Genomic DNA, 22,003 nt, shown 5'->3' with positions numbered 1-22,003 from the left:
GTTAAATGTCAGGTTCTTGGCCCAGGGTAGAAGTTTTCTGGAAAGCTGAAATAAGAACAAGTGTTTTGGCAAAGTTCCCTTTTTAGAAACCTCTGCTGCCCCTTTTTTGGTTTGTTTATAAAAACTAGCTTTGTTTTAATCTGTTTGTTTTGACAAGATCTGGCACTACCAACTAGTATGTTGAGATGATTAGATTACTTACTTTCTGCTACACTGCTCAATTAGACCATAGTTCGTATCCAACAAGTCACTTAGCATGTTTCCCTCTCTGTAAAATGGAAATAAGAAGAATATTTACCTCCCAAGAGTGCTCTGAGGACAAAAAAAATGTGAGAATTAAAAAGCACTATATTTAAACAGTTTTACTGTAAAACTCAATGTTATGTAGAGATGGCAGTATCCTTAGTTAAGGTGATCCTAGCTTTCTGTTTAAAGAAATGATTTAACAGGCACATCCTTAATATTGCTAAAATGATACATTCCAGCTGAAGCTTATGGTATATTAGATGGCTATTTCTGATTGTTGCCTTGTGGTAACTGGTCTGCAGAGCTTGTGTTTACTAGGGAAAAAGGTTTTTACAATATGTTAGCTAATACATAGTAAAATCCTACTTTGGACAAGGCAGTTGTAGTTTTAACATGTGTTAACAGGTGAAGGTAAACACTAGTAAATGCTACATAAAACTGTAACTGCATTGGCCACAATAGGAATTTACCGTGTGTGACCATGTGTTAACTAACACACGTTAAAAAAAAATCACTTCTGTTTTTCCTAGTATGGGCACACTCACCAGTAACAGTACTGCTGCAGCTAACTGAGATTCCTTTAGCTCCAGTAAACTTCTGAAAACTCTGTTATGGGTAGATTTTAAGTGATGCAGTGTGTTTGGTTTTTAGAAATGATGGGATGTCAGTGGTTAAAACTTTATGCTGCTTAAACAGTCAGTTAATCAAGTATTTTGTTTGTTACAGGACCTTAGAAATTATCAATATACCTTGCATACCATAGATAATTTATTTATCCATATGGAAATGGGTAAAAGCTGCATTAAAATCCCTCTGAGAAGATACGATGAAGTGAGTATAATTTTGTAGATCATACGAATTTATTCAGGAAATCTAACCCTTCTGTTTTCCTTCTGTAATAGCTCTGAAATCTTAAAGATGAGAAGTTCACAAGAACACTGTGAGCCAATTTGACTAGAAGCTGCAAAATGCAAAACACCTCATTGGAGGGTATTGTCTTCTCCAAATCAGAGGCCTATGATTGCTTTTGTTCACTATTCAGTGGACTAATTTTTCAATTCATAAACTTTGAGTGTCTAACAAAAAAAAAAACAACCAAGCACCTTTTTCCCTATAGACTAACCCCCTGCTTTAGTCTTAATAGGTGAGCAATATTGCCTAGGTCATGCTAGGATGTTAAGCAGGAAGATTGGTGTTTAGTATAGGTGCTAATTGGTAATAGAAATGAGGAGGAAAAAGATTTCACTGAAATTTCTTCCAAGGATGTTTAGGCCTTCAGCTTCTTCTACTGTGAAGTTTTGTTCTAGTTTAAAAGGTGGCTTTACAAAAGCGTAATTTTATTTATATATAATATATATAAAGCTATTTCAAATAGTTTTTTGCAAATTTCAGTCTTCTCAGAATTCATACTGGTTTTGCATATTTACTGTAGATCTGCTTGGAACTATGATGGAAACAAATAATAAACTCTCTTGTTCTGTTTTTAGGGACCCTCTTAGGCTATGAAGCTTTAGGGTTCGTCCAGATTTTGCAAACTGGGTTGTCCTATACATAAAAAATGAAGGTCTCTTGGGAGATCCTTAATACTTGGTAGTATACTTGGTCGGGGACTACTCACTCAGATTGACTTTTCCCAGTCAGTAGAACTTTGAAGTTATGGTCACAAGTTCATATAAATGTACCCCGATAAGCTATTGCAAGTTCCATAAAAAATCTGTTCTAAAAAAGGATTTTAAAATGTAAATTATACTTCAGCTTTTTATAGAGAAAGGTAATGCTCACATATAGAGGCAGTTATTTTTGTAATACTGCATTTTACCTGAAAAATGCTACTTAGCTGTTACACAGCCAGAATCCACAGAGAATTTAACAAAACAGAACAAGATTTTGTTGCAGAAATGTCAGTTTCTAAATGAACGTTTTATATTTGCAGGTAATGAAAGTAATACATTCTTCTAATGAGCATGTTATTAGCATTGGAGCCAGTTTTAGCACTGAAGCAGATTCTCACTTAGTTTGTGTACAGAGTGATGGAGTCTATCAAACACAAGCAAACAGTGCTACTGGCTGCCCTAGGAGAGGTAAATGGCTTATTATGTTTTTAGTGTTCTGTCAAACCTCTGAAACTGGTATGTGCACTCAAATGTTTTAGGGGATTACTAGGAACAAAAGGTGTATATTCGTGTAGTTTGTGTGGGCAGATGATCCAGTATAATGTCAAATGCCTTGACCACTATATTAAGCAGCTAAACAATAATAAAAGGGTACATGACATATATGTATGACATTCAGTGGTTAGCAAATACTTTAATTACATGAAGCATTGTTTGACAACCTCCACTTAACATTCCATTTACACTAAATTATTCAAATTTCACTCAAATTTTTGATCTTTTACTTGTCCCTTTTCAGAAGCTTTTTATATTTTATGACCACATCATACAGTTCTTAGATCAGCTTACATTTTAAAGGGGTGCTGTTGAATAGCTTCTTGTCTGTTACTTTGACACTCTTAAAATTGCTATAAATTGCAGAATATCTTTCAGATTCTAGATGGTTACATATCTTTTACATCTGTCTAGTTACATCTTAGGCTAGAGACTAATAAGAGTAATTAAGAGTAGTTAAATTCTTGTTTATATAGTGCTTTGAAAACATTAATCAATGCCTAGCAAGCTGTCTGTAGTGACAAGGGAAAGATTTAATGGTGAAGTAAATGGGTTTTTACAGGTTTTAGTGCCATTTAAAGTAGATTCATTATTTTACTTAATAGAATGTTCCAGAAATTAAAACCTAATTTTAGAGGTAACTTTATGTATAAGCAGGAAACAAATTTTAGGTCCTACATATTTTCTATTCTTTCACAGTTTTCTTCTTTGGCTACTGTGCCTGTACGACTGCCAACATCTTGTTGGGATGCTGCATGTCTCCCTAAAACTCAAAAAGTTAGCAAAATCAGTGCATTTTTCTAGGCCTTATTTCAAGGAATGAATTCTCTTGACGCTAGCAAGAGCCACATCAGCACATCTTCCTATAGCTGAAGAACTTTTATGCGCACTTTCGGTGTAGCATAATACTTAGCACTTGATGTATAGTGCTTTACACTTTCAAAGTGACTTTTAACTCACTAAGTATAAAAATGGACAATATGAAGTACCTGATGTGTTTACTTCTGTGTTTAGTTACAGGTGCAAGTTTTGTAGTATTCAATGGAGCCCTAAAAACATCTTCAGGATTTCTTGCTAAATCAAGTATAGTTGAAGGTATGAATTGCATCTTAAATGATTCCTTGTTAAGAGGCAAAGAATTGGTGTTGGAAGACTACTCTGCATAATACTGATGTGATTAAGAGTCTATCACTTTGTAAACTAAACTTTTTTCTTTAAAATACTTGCACATAAATCATGATATGTAAATTGGTAATTTGGGACATACATTGTTTGAGGACACTTTCACTATGTGGCTTTTTTGGACCTCTTTACTTAATACCTGTTATTTTGTAAAGAATTTCAACATGAGAAGCGTATAGGAGAATTCAATTCAGTTGTTTCCTTTATGCTTAAGTTTTTACTTCTACTTTTGTGTCACATTTTGTGGCTCACTAAGTTGTTCAAGCTTCATGAAATAAACTTTGATCAGATGGAACGTCAGCTCCATTAGTCTACCTTTTTTACCAAAAAAGCTTTGAAAATTGAACTAACAATTTTTCATATAGAATTTCACATGGTGATGAGGAAAAAAGTCAATATTCTCCTTACAGGCTTGTGAAGTTGCATTTCTTAAACAATTCAAGAAGATCAGTTGACTAGGCAAGGTTCTATTAAAGTAATCTTCCCTTTTTGTTCTCTAAAGGAAAGTGGGAACTTTTACTGTTTCTCTTTTAGATGGACTAATGGTACAAATAACTCCAGAAACGATGGAGGGTCTACGTCAAGCTTTAAGGGACAAAAAGGACTTTAAAATTACATGTGGCAAAATGGATGCAGAAGAACTAAAAGAATATGTAGATATTTGCTGGGTAGAGAGTGAAGAAAAAGTAAACCAAGGGTATGAATATTTGTTACTAAAGCTGTGTGGTGGTTGGAATTTTCTCTTCTCTTTCCACCTGTCTTGAACTGTGGCTATTTAAAGAATGAAAAATAAAGTATTGTAATTAAATAGCAAGATATTAGTTTTAAAGCTGCCAAGGAAATAGGAGTGAAAACTGCCTGTGCGCCTCTAGATATCACTATGAGAACAACTTTAGACTACAATGGTCTTCTGAGATTTTAATAACTGCCTGGTTTGGGAGTGGTGGGAACAGGGTCGTCTTATGGTGTTGTCTGTTTTTCTCACTGTCCATCTGTCTGACGAGGACTGGTTGGCTCCCTTCAGAGTTCAACAATGTCATTCGTTAGATAGAGGGGGGCTACTCAGTGAGGGCTGCAAGATTCCCCTGTCCACCCCCGTGGCTGTGACTGTCAGGGCACTAACAGTACTATAACATATGAATTGATTTAAGACAATGGTTTTCAACCTCTTTTCATTTGTGGACTCCTACAAAATTTCAAATGGAGGTGTAGACCTCTTGGAAATCCTAGACCTATGGGTCCATTGAGCACAGATTGAAAACCACTGATTAAGAGTTTAATTTTAGATAGCTTAGAGAATGTTTTGTTACAATTAGGACTCTACAAATTTCATGGCCGTGAAAAATGTGTCATGGATCGTGAAATAAGCCCTTCCCTGTGAAATCTGATGTCCCCTTGTTCCTAGGAGTGCTTCAGCAAAGGGGGGTCCTAGCTCCAGCTGGGCAGAGGAGAGACAGGACTTATCTATCTCCTGCACAGCTGTTTGGGTGGGTGGGTGTGTGTGTGTGTGTGTGTGTGTGTGTGTGTGTGTGTGTAATGTTGAATCAGACCCACCTCCTGCAGCTGCAGGAAGCTCTGCCGTTGCTGCCTTCAGAGTCCAGCTCTGAAGGCAGCACAGAAATGAGGGTGGCAATCCCATGATCCCCCTACAACAGGTTTGTGGACTCCCCCATTCCGCTTTTGTGTCGGGACCCCCCCCCAGTTACAACACTGTGAAATTTCAGATTTAAACACCTGAAAACATTACATTTACCAATTTTAATGTCCTAGGGCTGTGAAATTGACCATAATGGACTGCTAATTTGGTAGGGCCCTAGTTATAGTGTGTCTGAATAAATCATGATTAGTGTTCAAAATTAGTGTCTCTTTCATTATAGTTAAATATCGTAAAACAGTGGTTCTCAAATTATGGTCTTGACTTAGTCCTTTTTCTAGTGACTCATAGGACCAACTAGAACACGCACACAATGCCCCAGGGAGGTGGTCCATAAAAGCTTCTCTTAGGAAATAGAAGGAAAAGCTGGAGATCTACTGACCTGCTTAATCTTAGTCTATTAGGTACTCATATATAAAGTGTGTGTGTTTATCTAGAACTCAGATAGGGGTTAAATGTATATGGAAATGTTTACAGTGTAAAACATCCACATACCACGGCCTCTCTTTTTGTATGTATTTTGATACTACAAATTTTATTTATATATTGAGAAGAGCTGTAATTTTATTCTTTGAAGTTTGATTTAATTTAAAGCAATGGGTTTTTAAGTTGAACAGTTGATTTTTAGATGAAAGAATGCTCTGGTTCAGTTTTAATTTATTATACACTTATTCTATAGAGTTATAAGTCCAGTAGATGGAAAGTCAATGGAAGGAATTCAAAGTGAAAGAATACTACAGGGAGATTTTGAAACTGAGGAAAAACTTATGAAGTGTACTGAAGTAAGTAAATTAATACTAGTAAATGGTTTGTTTATATGTTAAAAGATCAGATTTATTTATACCAATTCTTGTTCTAAATAGCATTAATAATACTGATAAAGGGAAGGTGCTACCACAGAAACTAGTTCACTTTTGGCATGCAGCTGTAGGAACATGTCAACTATGTTCTTGATGTTCTCTCTGACTCTCATATCAAATTTGTGGATAGAAGCGATTTTATTTTTTAAATCGGGGTGATATATTTTCCTTTTTAAAAAACTTTTAATGCAATTATGAAACTTTTAATCCAGTTATTCTCATGGCTACTTGTTAATTCACTAAGTATTTTAATTTGTGAGGATACTTTGCAACAGTACTAACACAGTATTTGCTGTTTGGGGACTTCTTGTCTCTTCCCAGTTTTGGAAAGCACCTAGCACATTTGGGCACTATCATAATATGTGTAATAAAAATGGACAGTTTTATATTAGAACTGTCTTGTTACTGATAAACTATCCAATTCCAAAGCTGAAAGTCTTTTGCCAATAAACAAGTATAGGTAATTTGACTGCATCTTAAGCAGTGATACTGTACATTGAGCCATTTTGACAACTTTGAAATTCATATCAAAAAAGTCACTAATGTTGTGTCCTTACTATACTTTCAGGTGTTCTATATCCTGAAGGACCATGAGCTATCCAGTGCAACACCGTATCAGTTTGCAAAAGAGATTGCTGTAGCTTGCAGTGCTGCTCTTTGCCCACATCTCAAAACGCTGAAAAATAATGGGATGAATAAGCTAGGTCTCAGAGTCTCCATTGATACTGATTTGGTAATTTTTGTTTATTAGAGATATATATGTAAATAAATAAACATTATTTAATATCACCACCTTAAAATAATGGTATTTAGGTATAGCTTCTCTAGCCCTATTAAACCTTCCCACATCGCCAAATGCAAAGTCCATTACCAGCAATGGATGTACCTGGAAAGAAGTCAGAACACAAGTCTGAGAATTAGACTCAATCCCTCTTGCTCCTAGAGAAACTACAACTTCAAGATCTTAGCTGGGAGAGATGCAGAAATTTTACAGATCACCACAATTTAAACTTGTGGTTTTTGTTTAAAGTTTGATAGTTTTCAATGGTCTGTCATTAAGTAACTAATTCACAATATTTCTGGTTGCTTGCATCTTGAACTTGCAGTACCTTGCAGTGTTGAAGGCAGGTTACTCTCTGAGCAGAAGGCCGTGTTTCACAGTTCTAAACACAAAACCTTCTTGGCAGTGAATGTGTTGACTTGCCCAAAGTCTCTTCAATACCACTTTTTATAATAGAAAACTTGAGCTGAAATTTGTTTTATACTGATGGTGATGTTTGCACAGTGCATCTACTGCACCTCTACTTTTGGCTTGTATTAATATATAATATGTAATATATCAACTTAATATAACTTTTTTTTTATTTTAGGTTGAGTATCAGTTAGGATCTGGAGGCCAACATCTTCCACAGCATTATCTAAATGACCTGGACAGTGCTCTGATTCCTGTGATCCATGGTGGGACATCAGACCCCACAAGCTTACCATTGGAAATGGAATTAATATTTTTTCTTACAGAATACCTCTTTTAATATAAATGACAGCATATATTATACTACGTATAATCTGATTTGCTAGAACTAACCCAACACCAAAGCTGTAATGCTACCAACACTAAAAAATGTTAAGATTTATTAAAAAAAGTTTAGTAATAGATTTTAAACTGGGTTTTGTTTCTAAAAAAATGAACCAACTCTCCTCCATCTCCAGCATAAAAGAATTGTCAAGTTGAAGATTTCCTAAGGTTCCGAAACTTTACACTTAATACAGTCACTGAAAAAAGGCCAGGACTCGTTACCTCTAAGCAAACTGTAGCATTTACTATGTGCATGTAAGGTTAAGCCATATACCTCTTAAACCCAAGCAAATATTTTAGTAACAGTCCTTATGATTAGATGTAATCTAAAGCTGGGACACTCCATGTGGATGTGCAAATGGACTATATTTACATTTTTAAAAAAAATTGTATAAAGTATATTTAATTGGTATAGAACTGTTGCTTGCTGTCGAGATCCAAATATAAAATCTCTGAGGGCTGGCTGTAAACAGATACTGTGTACTTATAATATTTTGAATTTGCCTGCACAATCTGATATTGATTGTGGGGGAAGAATAGAGAACAAAACTTTGCCAGGTATGTTGTGGGTTTTGAGGGTTTTTTTTAAGATTTCATAATTGGACTTGTCCTGACTTAAAAATCAAGACATTTGACATGTTTGTTGGTGCTTTTGAAACTTGTGCTTTTAAACTGAGTCTCTTTATAGTGTAGCTGATTTCCTTATGTATTTATAATGATTTATCTAACTTTGTTGGGTATCATTTTTGTATTACACTAATTGTTTTTTTCCCCCTGTGCTTATATGTACCTTTGTAATTTGGGACTTCGAAGACTGATTAAGAACAGGCCAGATGACCCTTTAAGTAGTAATCCTGTAGCAATAAGTCAGGCATGAAACCTGTAATATCTTTTCTGATCCCATCTCTAACTTCTGAGATCTCTTGGTAGCCCTGTTTATTTTTCAGGGAGAAAATGTATTAAGTGTGAATTTTCATGATAAGTTTGTTTTGGCATATTTGAGGTTCTTTGTATGGTACATATTTTTGATACTGGGGTATTAGCAATTAAGAACTAAGATGATGCTTGTAATTTGTGCCTGAGTACTGGTGTTCAGTGAACAACAATCAGGTATAACTATTGCATAACGTACCTGTTCACTTTGAAGAGAATCAGAACACGCTATATCCAAGACCGAATCATTTGAGTAAAATGTTTAGAGTTTTAGACTGACAGACCATTAAAAATCTAAACATCTAGATGCCTTCTTGATTCTCAAAGGGGATACTTATATGGTTTTTGTATCAAAAACGCAACTAGTAACTTAAAAAAAATAATAAAATAAAAATGTCACCAGACCTGTTCCCTGCAGCTTGAAGACCCATATTAATGGAAAGGTTCAGGATTTAAGGTCTTAGGCTAGAAGAAACTAGTTATTCATTATAGTAATGTACACAATTTTTGTTGAGAGATGAATTGCAGTTCTCTGGACCAGCCAAAGACATTAACATAGGCAACATGAATAAGATGAATGTCCAGTCTTCTGAAAGTAGTTAAGAGGACAGCAGGGACAAGCAGTGTTTGAAACATGAACAATAGTCAAATGACCATTGTCATGTCCTTTGTCAATGTTAAGTACAGTTATAGCAGATGAAAGCAGTTTGCAGATTAATTATTTTGTCTTTTTTGTTGCCATATTGGTTATTGGAAATTAGACTCATGTCTTAAACTCTTGCCATTTAACGTTTCAGTTTCATTTAATAATTATTGCTAACAAATAAAACTGACTTAAGTGTTTATCTGATGAGATAAAATAACATTGTTCATCTGTTAAAAACAAAAAACATACATTTGACAAACTTTTCCTATATTTTGTCAGTTTTTTTCTGTCTTCAAAGTTTCTCTTTGTTTAGTTCTGCTGTTGCACTTGGAGCATGGACTGCTCTTAACAAAGGAATCTCTGTGTTTATTTCCAAATACAGCTGTAGACAATAGTCTGTAACTTACCAACAAATAAACAGACCAACATGAAATGTTTCATTGGCCTGGTCTACACCAGGGAGGGAGGAGGGGAATCTATGTTAGTTATGCAACTTCAGCTACGTGCATCTAGTTAGATTCTACTCTCCCCAGTGTCTTCACTGCCGTCAGTCAACTGCTGCTGCTCCCCTGTTGACTCCGCCTGCACCTCTGAAAGTGGTGGAGTACAGGAGTTGATGGGAGAGTGCTCGGGGATCGATTTATCATGTCTAGACTAGATGCAATAAATCGATGCCCACTGGATTGATCGCTGCCTGCCGATCTGGCAGGTAGTGGTAGACATACCCATAGTAACTTTCCTGGTTTGGAAGACAAACCATACGAGTGGCTCCTGGCTAAAAACTGAGGCTTTTTAAAGAAAGGTGCAGTAGTATAATCAGTGATAGACATAAAAGAATGGAGCAGAGGGGGCGATGTGCGCTCCAACATCAGGTTCATCAGTCTATGCTTTAATTTTCTTTAGTTTTTAGCCCTAATGCCTATTGAAAAAAACCCTGCTAAATGTGAACTGAATACAGACTGAAGCTCTGCACAGTCTACTGGAAAAGGTGAGAGTGTGGACTCTCCTTCCCTCAATTACCCAACAGAACACCCCTTTATCTTAATTGTGTGTCAGTGTAGGCTGTTGCTGCAGGATGGGAAAGTATCATTAACAGTTTATCATCAGTCTCCTTCACTTGCAAACTTGCCCCAAAATAACAGATACAAATAAAATCCAACTTATTTATTTTGCACCTGCATGGGGACAATCCACAAACCTACACCAAAATAACTAAAGCCTGGTCTACATTAGAAAGTTATATTGACATAAGTCTCCTTGCATCATTCTAGCTCTATATGTCTCTGCTGAAATTTTTCTTTGGCCAATGTGATTACCACATTAGAGTGATGCAGTAACACCACCTTCCCAAAGAGCATTGAGCCATGGTTTGACCTACCGATGTCGACATAGTGCAAATTTAGACACACTATGATCTCTTTCAACCTCAACAGTATTCCAGCAGCTCTCTCAGTGGTGACTGTCTCACAGTTATGAACTCCAGTGCCCAGGGCTCAGAGACCAGAAGCCAAGCCTTCTCTTTAAAAATCTTCTGTATTTTGAAATGCCTTTTTCTGATTGCCCAGCTGGGAGAGTACACCTATGAGCTTTTCTTTGTGCACAAGTGCTCAACTGCCCAGGCTGGCTCAATGCTCTAGATGCATTCCTGCTTGAAGCAGATGGGAGGTATTGGATCTCTTGAGCCTGTGGGTAGAAGAGACTGTGCAGGCACAGAGAGAGAATTGTCATAGAAACATGGACATTTACTAAAATTTCACAGGGGAAGTAGGTTGGGGGGTACAATAGGGAACAGCAGTGGCCATACTACAGGGCCAGAAAGGCCAACAGTTGGTCTGCCAAGTCACAGACCTGGCAATTTTTACAATAAGCTGCATGTCATACTTGACAGACTCCACCAGCACCTTGCAGACCATGTAGATACCTCTTAGGAACTGGGGATAGAGACCCCTGCAGTTAACAGCAAGCAGGAACAAGAGGATGGGGGACCTGCAGCAGGGTGCAGGTCCAACTATGGCTATGCTGTGAGCCAAGACTTGGTTGAGATTCCACTGGAGTCTAGCCAGTCTCACCAGCCAAGCACCCACAAGCCCAGTGCAGTGGAAGGAACCTTGGGTAAGCATATACATGCATTTTTCTTTTTGGTGTTTAAATGTACATATAGCGCTTGACCACACTCCAACTTAGCAGGACACAGGTATAGACTTTTCATTTTATTTGTACTAGACAAGGTAGCAATACAACAACGGGTAGAGTTGGTATCTGCCTGTCATTCCCCTATCGAATCCATGATTGGGAAAATATTGGGCTTTGAATATATGCCAAATGTGAAATGCTGGGGACAATTGTACTGTACTCGGAGAAGTCGTCATCCAGAAAACACTTGGGCAACATATTCTCTAAAATAGCTTGGAATTCAAATCTCATCATAGAAAAGCTGAATGATTTTAATGACAAGCCATTACTTCAGGGGGAAAAAAAAACAACTTGGAGTGCTGGGGAACGTATGCAGCTTCGAGGTTGGGAAGAACAGCTACACAACCACCATGAATATTTTTGTGAAGGATATCTTGTTTCAAAAGTCTTCCTATAAACTTCCCAACATAAAACTTTAAGAGGAAGGTAGAATGTTTTGAATTTATATAGATTGAGGCCATGGCTACACTAGAGAGTTGCACCGCTGGTGAGGGGGTTACAGCGCTGCAACTTAGGATGTGGCCACACTTGCAAAGCATGGCCAGCACTGCAACTCCCTGGTTGCAGCGCTGGCTGTATACCCGGTCGAGCCTCGGGTGTAGGGATTCCAGCGCTGGTGAACCAGCGCTGGTCAGCAAGTGTGGACGCCCACCAGCGCTTTTATTGACCTCCGGGGTATAAGGAGGTATCCCAGCATACCTTAGAAGCCTCTCTGGTAATCATGCACACTCCACTGCCCTGGGCTCAGCTGACCCCACCTTTAAATGCCCCGGGAATTTTAAAAATCCCCTTCCTGTTTGCTCAGCCAGGTGTGGAGTGCAATCAATCATTCAATCAATCAGCAACCATGCCTCCACACCCCAAACGAGCCCCAGCATGGAACAATTCCGAGCTGCAGGACCTCATCAGTGTTTGGGGTGAGGAAGCTGTGCAAGCACAGCTGCGCTCCAGAAGGAGAAATTATGATACCTATGGGCAGATATCACAGTCCTTGCTGAGAAGGGGCCATGAACGGGATGCATTGCAGTGCAGGGTCAAAATAAAAGAGCTGAGGAGTGCTTACTGCAAAGCCCGTGAGGGAAATCGCTGCTCAGGAGCTGCCCCCACAACCTGCCGTTTTTACAAGGAGCTGGATGCCATACTTGGGTGTGACCCCACTGCCAATCCGAGGACCACAATGGAGAGTTCAGAGCAGGGAGAAGTGGGGGAGGGGGTAGAGGAAGCCGACAGTGAGGCTACTGGCGTGGAGGGAGACACCCCGGAGTCCCAGGAGGCATGCAGCCAGGAGCTCTTCTCAAGCCAGGAGGAGGCTAGCCAGTCGCAGCAGCTGGAAGTTGCTGGTGAGGAAGAAGCTGAGGAGTGTGCTCGGGGTAAGCAGATTTTTATGTTTTGGGAGAGGAGGGTTTGGGTTATGGCTGCCTGCATGCATGCCTAAACATGGAATAGCCCATTGATTTGCTCTATCACGTCTCTGTAATCTGCCTCGGTAATCTCTTGAAAAGTTGCAGCCAGAGCGTGCGCAATGTGCTTCCTCAAGTTTATCGGGAGAGCCACCGTGGTCCTTGTCCCGGTCAGGCTAACTTGTCCGATCCACTGTGCAGCGAGGGGTAGGGGGACCATGGCTGCACACAGGCAAGCTGCATAGGGGCCAGGGCGGAATCCACATTGCTGTAGAAGACCCTCCCTCTCTTCCCAGGTAACATGCAGCAGTGATATATCTGGCAGTAGAAAACCCTGTTGAGAATTTAGGGATACTTGAGTGCAGGGCGCCAGGTTCGCGGTTCCCCCCGCCCCAGCCCCACGGTGCATTCCGGTCTCCCCACCCCCTTCCAGCACATAGCCAGCCCTGCGGTGTGCTCCGGTCTCTCCCCCCACCTTCCCAGCAGGCAGCCAGCCCCACGGTGCGCTCCGGTCTCTCCCCACCCTTCCCAGCAGGCAGCCAGCCCCGCGGTGCCCTCTGGTTTTTCCCCACCCTTCCCAGCAGGCAGCCAGCCCCGCGTTGCCCTCTGGTTTTTCCCCACCCTTCCCAGCAGGCAGCCAGCACAGCTGTGCGTTCCCCCCCCATCACCAGCAGGCCGGCAGTTACGCGGACCGCCCCCCCCCGCCAGCAGCTCGCCACCTTCCTGTTCACTACTGTCCCCTGTGCAGGACACCAGCTACCTCCTGTACCCCGTGCAGATAAACCCCAGTGACCCATCGGTCAATTCCCCCTCCCAGGTGCAGTCGGGGCAGAAACACTCACCCCTTTGCTCGCCATGCCTTCACTTTTCTGGCCTCTCTGTGTTATGTTAGGTATGTGAGAAGGATGCTACAAAAAGTCTAAAAACTCCTTCACTGTGTGATAATAAACAATGTAGCCTCTGTGTATTACATGTTTCTATCTATGTTTTTTTTAGTGACCTTGACTAATGCAGCCGGATCACCGGCCTCACGTCGGTTGCAGAACTTGAGAAAAAATCCGCGAAAATCAAAAGAAGAATTGATCAAAGCAGTTATGATTCACTACAACAGAGAAAGTAGGAAGACGCAGGAATGGAGAGAGAAAATGTATGAGTGGAGGCAAACGGAAAGCAGGAGAAAGGAATTGGCTACCAAAAAAACCTCAAAGCAGATGATAAGCCTCCTGGCTCGCCAAACTGAGTCTTTCGAGTCTCTCGTAGCCATGCAGGCAGATCTGTACCGTGGTAACCCACACCCCTCCCAAAGCTCTCTTTCTTGTTCCCCAGTATTTGCACAAAACGCCTTTCTCCAGCAGCCAGTTTCTTATTACCCCCAGCTGCCCCCAACACCTGTACGATCACCTACCAGCCCTGATAACTACAATTCTTACCCTGTGCACTCCACCCCCATTACCCTGCAGCATAGTAATCCTGAAGTGCAGCAGACATTGAACAGTAATCCAAACAGGACATATTCAAACCTCTGAATGTACAGTCCACCACCCTAACCCCCCTGGCCTTTTATGTACTGTACTTTGAATAAAGGCTTTTATGGCTTTTACAATACGTTTTATTATTGCAGGAAGTGGTAAATATTGTACCCCAAGGTAGAAAGGAGCACAGCAAAGGCACCAAACATTACTGTTGGCTCTCAGCATCAAATTGCTCCCTTAAGGCATCCCTAGTTCTTGAAGCCCTTTCCTGGGCCTCTCTAGTAGCCCTGCTCTCTGGCTGTGCAAATTCATCCTCTAGGCGTCGAACCTCGGAGTTCCATTCCTCATTGAATCTTTCACTCTTCCCTTCACAATTATGATGGAGGGTACAGCACGCGGATATAATAGCGCAGATGCTGCTTTCCCCCAAATCTAGCTTCCCATAAAGGCACCTCCAGCGGGCTTTCAAACGGCCAAAAGCACACTCCACAGTCATTTTGCACCGGCTCAGCCTGTAGTTGAACCGGTCCTTGCTCCTGTCAAGCTTCCCTGTATACGGTTTCATGAGCCATGGCATTAAGGGGTAAGCGGGGTCTCCAAGGATCACAGTGGGCATTTCGACGTCCCCTACTGTGATCTTGCGGTCTGGGAAAAAAGTCCCGGCCCTCAGACTCCTGAACAGGGCACTGTTCCGAAAGATGCATGCATCGTGCACCTTTCCAGGCCATCCTGAGTAAATGTCAGTGAAACGCCCATGGTGATCCACAAGCACTTGCAGAACCACGGAGAAATACCCCTTGCGATTAACGTACTCTGATGCCAGGTGGGGTGGTGACAGAATAGGAATATGTGTCCCATCTATTGCCCCTCCACAGTTAGGGAAACCCATTTCTGCAAAGCCATCCACAATGTCCTGCACGTTCCCCAGAGTCACAGTTCTTCTTAGCAGGGTGCGATTAATGGCTGTGCAAACTTGCATCAGCACCATTCCAACGGTGGACTTTCCCACTCCAAACTGGTTCGCCACCGATCAGTAGCTGTCTGGAGTGGCCAGCTTCCAGATTGCAATAGCCACTCGCTTCTCCACTGGCAGGGCAGCTCTCAATCTCGTGTCCCTGCGCCGCAGGGTAGGGGCGAGCTCAGCACACAGTGCCATGAAAGTGGCTTTTCTCATCCAAAAGTTCTGCAGCCACTGCTCGTCATCCCTGCAGGACGATGTGATCCCACCACTCAGTGCTGGTTTCCCGAGCCCAAAGGCGCCGTTCCACGGTGCTGAGCACGTCTGTTACTGCCACAAGCAATTGAGTGTCTTGAGCATCAGGCGTTTCAATATCATCGTCTGACTCCTCACTGTCACTTTGCAGCTGAAGGAATAGCTCCACTGCCATGCGTGATGTGCTGGCAACATTCATCAGCAAGGTCCTCAGCAGCTCAGGCTCCATTTGTAACAGAAATCTCAGAAATCGTGCTGCAGACTCACAATGCCGCCAAACTGCTCAGAATGTGTAGCAAAGCACCACGGGGCATTGGAACAGGAAACGGAAAGACCCGCACACTTCCTTCCCCTTCCCACAAGCCACAGCACCAAAATGGGACGAGGTGCTCTGTGGGATAGCTGCCCATAATGCACCACTCCCAACAGCGCTGCAAGTGCTGCAAATGTGGCCACACTGCAGCGCTGGTAGCTGTCAGTGTGGCCACACTGCAGCGCTGGCCCTACACAGCTGTACGAACACAGCTGTAACTACCAGCGCTGCAAAACTGTAAGTGTAGCCATGGCCTAAGTGAGATATATATATATATACTTTGCACAGATCCATTAAACATGATGATGTAGCTATTCTAAACTATGGAACTGTCAAGCCAGTCAGGTCAAATAATAGACTGCAAGTGCTCTAATCTACTCAAACACTCGGTCTTCATTGAACAAGAAAATTGTGGTGGTCTAAATATTACTAGGTTACCCTGGATTTATATTCACATCCTCTAGAAATTTATACAAATTCCTTAATGAAGGCTACTCTGGGGGTTTGGAATAGAACTAAATAAATGTATTTCCCCTCACCAATAGAGTCCATTGTCAAATAATCTAGGTTTTAACTCAAATCACAAACCAGAGCATTTTAAAGATTGGAAGAGACATGGAATACATATGGTTAGACAGATATGCAAAGAAATTTAGTTTTGATTGCTAAATAACTGACCCACTCTTCCAAGGTAACAGTACCTTCAAATTCTTCTTCAAGCAGTGTCCCTATAGGTACTCCACCTAAGGTGAATATGCGCCGATCAGATTTTTGGCTGCAGTGCTTGTTCAGTCTGTGCATGTGCCATAGCTATCTTTGTATCCTGTTCCAAGGTATAAATGGCTGTAATGGATGAACTGCCCTCAGTTTGAACTGCTCTAGCCAGAGATGGAGCATCTAATAGTGTTTGATTATGCAAATACCTGCTTCTGCACACTTGGATTAATGCTGTCCCCACAGTCAACTTCCCAACTCCAAACTGATTCATGACAGACTGGTAACAGTCTGGAATCACCAGCTTCCACACAGCACTCACCATTTGCTTCTCCATCAAGAGGATTGCTCTCATTTTGGTGTCCTTGCACCTCAGGGCTGGGCGAGCTCCACACACAGTTCTAGGAAGGTGGCTTTCCACATCTGGAAGTTCTGTAGCCACTGCGTGTCATCTCAGACTTGCATAATGATGCAATCCCACCACTCAGTGCTTGTTTCCCAAACCCAAAAGCAATGGTCTGTCATGGGAAGCTACTCTGTGAATGTCAGAAGTAATCTGGTATTGCTTCTTTCCATGGCGCACTGCAGGTTAGGCAATTATGATTCCTATTCAGAGTGGGAGCTCATGATTAAGGCTAAGTTTTAGTCAGGGGTATTTTTAGTAAAAGTCATGGGCAGTAAAGAAAAATTCATGACCTGTGACCTGTCCAGGACTTTTACTAAAAATACCCCTGACTAAAACGGGTGTGCCATGGGTGCTAGTGCAGGCTCCTTACCCAGCTCTTGGGAAGCAGAGACCCCAGCTCCCTAGGTCCATGTGCTGCCTCCACTCTGCCCCAAGCAAGCAACTGTTTTTTTCTCCACCTACCATACAGCACCTGAGCCACGTAAAAAGAAACCCTGCTGCTCTTCACACCTTGGGGAACTCTGCCTTACTGAATGATGTTCCTGTTGTGGAAATCTGCAAAGCTGCTACATGGGCCTTTGTTCACATCTCCTCAAGGCATTATGCCTTGGTCATGTCTCTAAAGCAGATGTTAGAGTGCCTGCAATGGAAATAGTGGGGGTTGGAGTGACTGGGATCCAGCCAGGGAGCCCAGGCTCAGAAGCAAGACCTGGATGGGCTGGAACAGGCCCAGGAGCAGGTAGCAATCTCCAGGAACTGGCTGCATCACACACAGCCAAATCTCGTACCTCCCTTCACTGCCCTACCACCCCCCATTTGCAAGGAGCTTCTGCCCCCAATCCATGCTACCTTTTCAGTCTGTAAAGTTCTAGACCAGGTTCCAAAGTTCTCACCTCAGTCAGAGGGTTCTGCATAAGCATCATGTCTATGAAGCACCCACATAGATACTACTCAAATGAAGAGAGGTTAATTACCTTGTACTATAATGAGTTTTTTTGAGATTTGTGTTCCTATGGGTGCTCCACTACCTGCCCTCCGTTCCCTCTGCTTCCGAATTTAGTCTCCCTGGGACTGTGTAGTAGAGAAAGAACTGAGGCTGGTTTATCTGTTGTAGCCCCATGTATCCTCAGTATGGATCACAAGAATTGCTAAAGCACCTGTGCAAACTGAATGAGCACTGAATGACTGCTGCTTAATTTGTCTTTGCAGACAACTTTCCAAACACAGAAATGTTCATCTATGACATGGTCAGAATAGGATTTGGATAGAAAAGATACCCTAGAGGAATGAGTTTTTATTTGGAAAAGAGGACCAGCAACTTCATCTACTGCATGATGAAAGAACATTTCTTTAACATAGTCTTTCAATGATACCTCATGCAAGTCAGGTTAAAAAACATAGATTGAATGGGGATAAATATTGGAAAAACTGTGAAAAAGGTGGTTTTATTCATCTGATGGACATGTCCAGTCTGCCAACTAGGGTTCAATTTATAATCAAATTTTACAAACGGTTGGCTATTTATTACCACATGCTCCAGGGGCTTCCTGGTGGAAATGGTCCCCTTCAAATAAATTAATGACTCTTATCTACTACTAGCAGTTCTACTACTGAACGCCTCTCGGTGGCAAAAGAAAAAATGTTAAAAAACTCAAGGAATGGTTCCAACAAAATTAGGAAGTTACAGAAAAAATAATGCATCAATTATGTACCCAGCAAAACAGACAACACAAATAAATGCTTTGGTTACTATTTATTCGAGAATTAAAATATACATGTCCACAAAACAGTACACCTGTCCAACTTCTTGAATATTGTTTGATAAGTTGTCAATTTTACTCCTTTTAAGAACTGCACCAGAAACAAGTCTCTTTAAGACATCTAGGCTCACACCTTACACAGAGCTTTGATTACATTACTGCATGTTCCTTTACACTACACCGCTCCCTAGAATTGTTTCAGGCCATGTCTACATCTAAAATTTTGCAGCGCTGGTTGTTACAGCTGTATTAGTACAGCTGTATAGGGCCAGCGCTGCAGAGTGGCCACACTTACAGCAACCAGCGCTGCAAGTGGTGTTAGATGTGGCCACACTGCAGCGCTGTTGGGCGGCTTCAAGGGGGGTTCCGGGACCGAGAGAGCAAACCGGGAACGCCGCGGTTTGCTCTCTCGGTCCCGGAGCCAGCCAGCAAACCGCGGGGAAGGAGACCTGCTTGCTCGGGGTTCCGGGACCGAGAGAGCAAACCGGGAACGCCGCGGTTTGCTCTCTCGGTCCCGGAGCCAGCCAGCAAACCGCGGGGAAGGAGACCTGCTTGCTCGGGGTTCCGGGACCGAGAGAGCAAACCGGGAACGCCGCGGTTTGCTCTCTCGGTCCCGGAGCCAGCCAGCAAACCGCGGGGAAATAGACCTGCTTGCTCGGGGTTCCGGGACCGAGAGAGCAAACCGGGAACGCCGCGGTTTGCTCTCTCGGTCCCGGAGCCAGCCAGCAAACCGCGGGGAAGGAGACCTGCTTGCTCGGGGTTCCGGGACCGAGAGAGCAAACCGGGAACGCCGCGGTTTGCTCTCTCGGTCCCGGAGCCAGCCAGCAAACCGCGGGGAAGGAGACCTGCTTGCTCGGGGTTCCGGGACCGAGAGAGCAAACCGGGAACGCCGCGGTTTGCTCTCTCGGTCCCGGAGCCAGCCAGCAAACCGCGGGGAAGGAGACCTGCTTGCTCGGGGTTCCGGGACCGAGAGAGCAAACCGGGAACGCCGCGGTTTGCTCTCTCGGTCCCGGAGCCAGCCAGCAAACCGCGGGGAAGGAGACCTGCTTGCTCGGGGTTCCGGGACCGAGAGAGCAAACCGGGAAAGGAAACTAGCTTCGCCGCGGTTTGCTCTCTCGGTCCCGGAACCCCGAGCAAGCAGGTCTCCTTCCCCGCGGTTTGCTGGCTGGCTCCGGGACCGAGAGAGCAAACCGCGGCGTTCCCGGTTTGCTCTCTCGGTCCCGGAACCCCGAGCAAGCAGGTCTCCTTCCCCGCGGTTTGCTGGCTGGCTCCGGGACCGAGAGAGCAAACCGCGGCGTTCCCGGTTTGCTCTCTCGGTCCCGGAACCCCGAGCAAGCAGGTCTCCTTCCCTGCGGTTTGCTGGCTGGCTCCGGGACCGAGAGAGCAAACCGGGAAAGGAAACCAGCTTGATTACCAGAGGCTTCCTCCTTCCACGGAGGTCAAGAAAAGCGCTGGTGAGTGTCTACATTGCATTACCAGCGCTGGATCACCAGCGCTGGATCCTCTACACCCGAGACAAAACGGGAGTACGGCCAGCGCTGCAAACAGGGAGTTGCAGCGCTGGTGATGCCCTGCAGATGTGGACACTCTCAAAGTTGCAGCGCTGTAACTCCCTCACCAGCGCTGCAACTTTCTGATGTAGACAAGCCCTCACTTCTGTTTACACGTTTTGTAAAGGTGTTAAAACCCCCTAATCTAACAATGCCTGTGGCTCTTCACACCGCAGGGCATTCACCTTACTTGTGCCACTGAGAGGCGTGGACGGCGGGGTAAAACAAACCCCCCGCACCAGCGCCAGGGCACCCCGCCCGGGAAGACACTCACAGGCGCTGCGCAGCCTTACAGGAGCAACCGTTGTTCGCTAGTACCGCGACGACCCTGGATCCTTGCGCCCTGAGTCCCAGGCTGAATCGAGTCCCGGCCGCAGGAGGCGGGGCTAAGGCGGCAGGACTCAGGCGCCTGCGCCCGGCCATGGAGGGGGAGCTCGGTAAGAGCCGGGTGCCCTCCTGCTGGGCGGGCAGCAATATCGGGGGCTCAATATCGGCTCAGCCCCAGCGCGACGAGGCCTAGCTGGGGGTGGGGCGAGGGAGCGGTGCAGCTGAAAGGCATCGTCTGAGCCCAGCCCTGCCCCGGACCTGCCCTCCCAGGCGCCCCGTCACACGGCCCCCACCCGCTGAGGTGTGGTCAGGCCCGGAGCCCAGCCCCTCGGCGCTCGTGCTCTGGGGGGTGGGAGTAACCAAACCCCTTCCCGAGCCTCCTGGCGGCGGCAGGGGCAAGAGGCTCTGCCTAGGGGCGCTGGCTTTAGGGGATGGCGTGCGGGCGCCTGGCCGGTAGGACGCAGGTTGCAGAGCGGCTGACCGGAAAACCGGCCCCTAGACTAAATGTCGGGGAAAACCCGCCGGAAGCGGAGCATATAAGTGAAGGGAGAGAAACTTCGAATTTCTGCGTCGTGACGCTAGCGGCGTTTGTGATATGACGTCATGAATCTGAGCGCGTTTGCGTCACGTCGGCCGCTGGGCAGAGTTAAAAAACCCGCGGCGCGGAAACGTTCCTGTGTCTTGCACAGGTTGTCTTGTCCCAGGGAGCTGTGAGCTGGCCCTTCGCTCCCTACGCCGATCTCTGTACTCCGCGCCTCAGACCCAGCTAAAAGCCTGCAGTCCTCTGCTGCTAAGGCCCTCCTGGCTGTGGGAGTACACGAGCATAGATCCTGGAGTATGAGAGGGCTCCTGATAATTTTCCTTATAGTTTCTAGGACTTAGGATGCTCCTGGCAAGCCCCATATGGCTGTCCTAAGGATATTAAAGGGTGTATGTTAATGAACTCTGCTCCAGCCAACCTCAAGACGGGGAAAGCACCCCCCCCCCGGTTTTCTTTCCATCCCATTTCCATGCTATGACTAGCTAAAGAAATTTTCTTACTGATTTTTTGTGGCTGTGAAGTGAAGTTGCAGGTAACTCAGCAGTGTGAGCAGGGCTTACCTTGCACTAATATTGAGATCTGAAGAAAATATAAACTCAGGAACTGCAGCATCAAGATTGCAGTTCTTAAACAAGGCACCCAAACTATCTGACCCATCTGTAACAGTCCAATTTTATTAGCGATCAGAAAAACTAGAACGTCTTGATACTTCAATAGTGTGCTGCTTTACAGCCTTGTTTACACAGGACACAAAAGGATTTTGTGAACTTGTGCTTGAGGCAGAATGCACTGAATAGAGGCAGTCGTCTCTGGTTCCTCCTCAAGAGTCCTGTAATAGACAGCCAATTA

At 43.8% G+C, this 22,003-nt stretch overlaps 2 protein-coding genes across 14 annotated transcripts in view; both read left to right on the top strand.

Annotated features, from left to right (window-relative positions):
* Window positions 1-9,702, top strand: part of ZFYVE16 (zinc finger FYVE-type containing 16) — a 55,190-nt gene extending 45,488 nt beyond the window's left edge. For all 9 annotated transcript variants that reach the window (XM_030566086.1, XM_030566087.1, XM_030566089.1 and 6 more), the window contains 7 exons: window positions 973-1,077; window positions 2,180-2,327; window positions 3,429-3,509; window positions 4,131-4,293; window positions 5,930-6,032; window positions 6,679-6,843; window positions 7,481-9,702. In XM_030566086.1, the coding sequence (XP_030421946.1) occupies window positions 973-1,077; window positions 2,180-2,327; window positions 3,429-3,509; window positions 4,131-4,293; window positions 5,930-6,032; window positions 6,679-6,843; window positions 7,481-7,642 (927 nt within the window). In that variant the 3' untranslated portion in view covers window positions 7,643-9,702. The remainder of the gene's footprint in view (window positions 1-972; window positions 1,078-2,179; window positions 2,328-3,428; window positions 3,510-4,130; window positions 4,294-5,929; window positions 6,033-6,678; window positions 6,844-7,480) is intronic.
* A 10,690-nt stretch (window positions 9,703-20,392) lies between these two features.
* Window positions 20,393-22,003, top strand: part of FAM151B (family with sequence similarity 151 member B) — an 83,065-nt gene continuing 81,454 nt past the window's right edge. For all 5 annotated transcript variants that reach the window (XR_004000909.1, XM_030566571.1, XM_030566572.1 and 2 more), the window contains exon 1: window positions 20,393-20,723. Coding sequence is in view for 4 of the 5 variants with exons in the window: in XM_030566571.1 (XP_030422431.1) it covers window positions 20,708-20,723 (16 nt within the window). In the remaining variant the exon portion in view is untranslated. The remainder of the gene's footprint in view (window positions 20,724-22,003) is intronic.

The sequence above is a fragment of the Gopherus evgoodei genome, chromosome 6 (assembly GCF_007399415.2).
Source record: "Gopherus evgoodei ecotype Sinaloan lineage chromosome 6, rGopEvg1_v1.p, whole genome shotgun sequence".
NCBI classification, from domain to species: Eukaryota; Metazoa; Chordata; order Testudines; family Testudinidae; genus Gopherus; species Gopherus evgoodei.
This window is presented reverse-complemented; position numbering and strand designations above follow the sequence as displayed.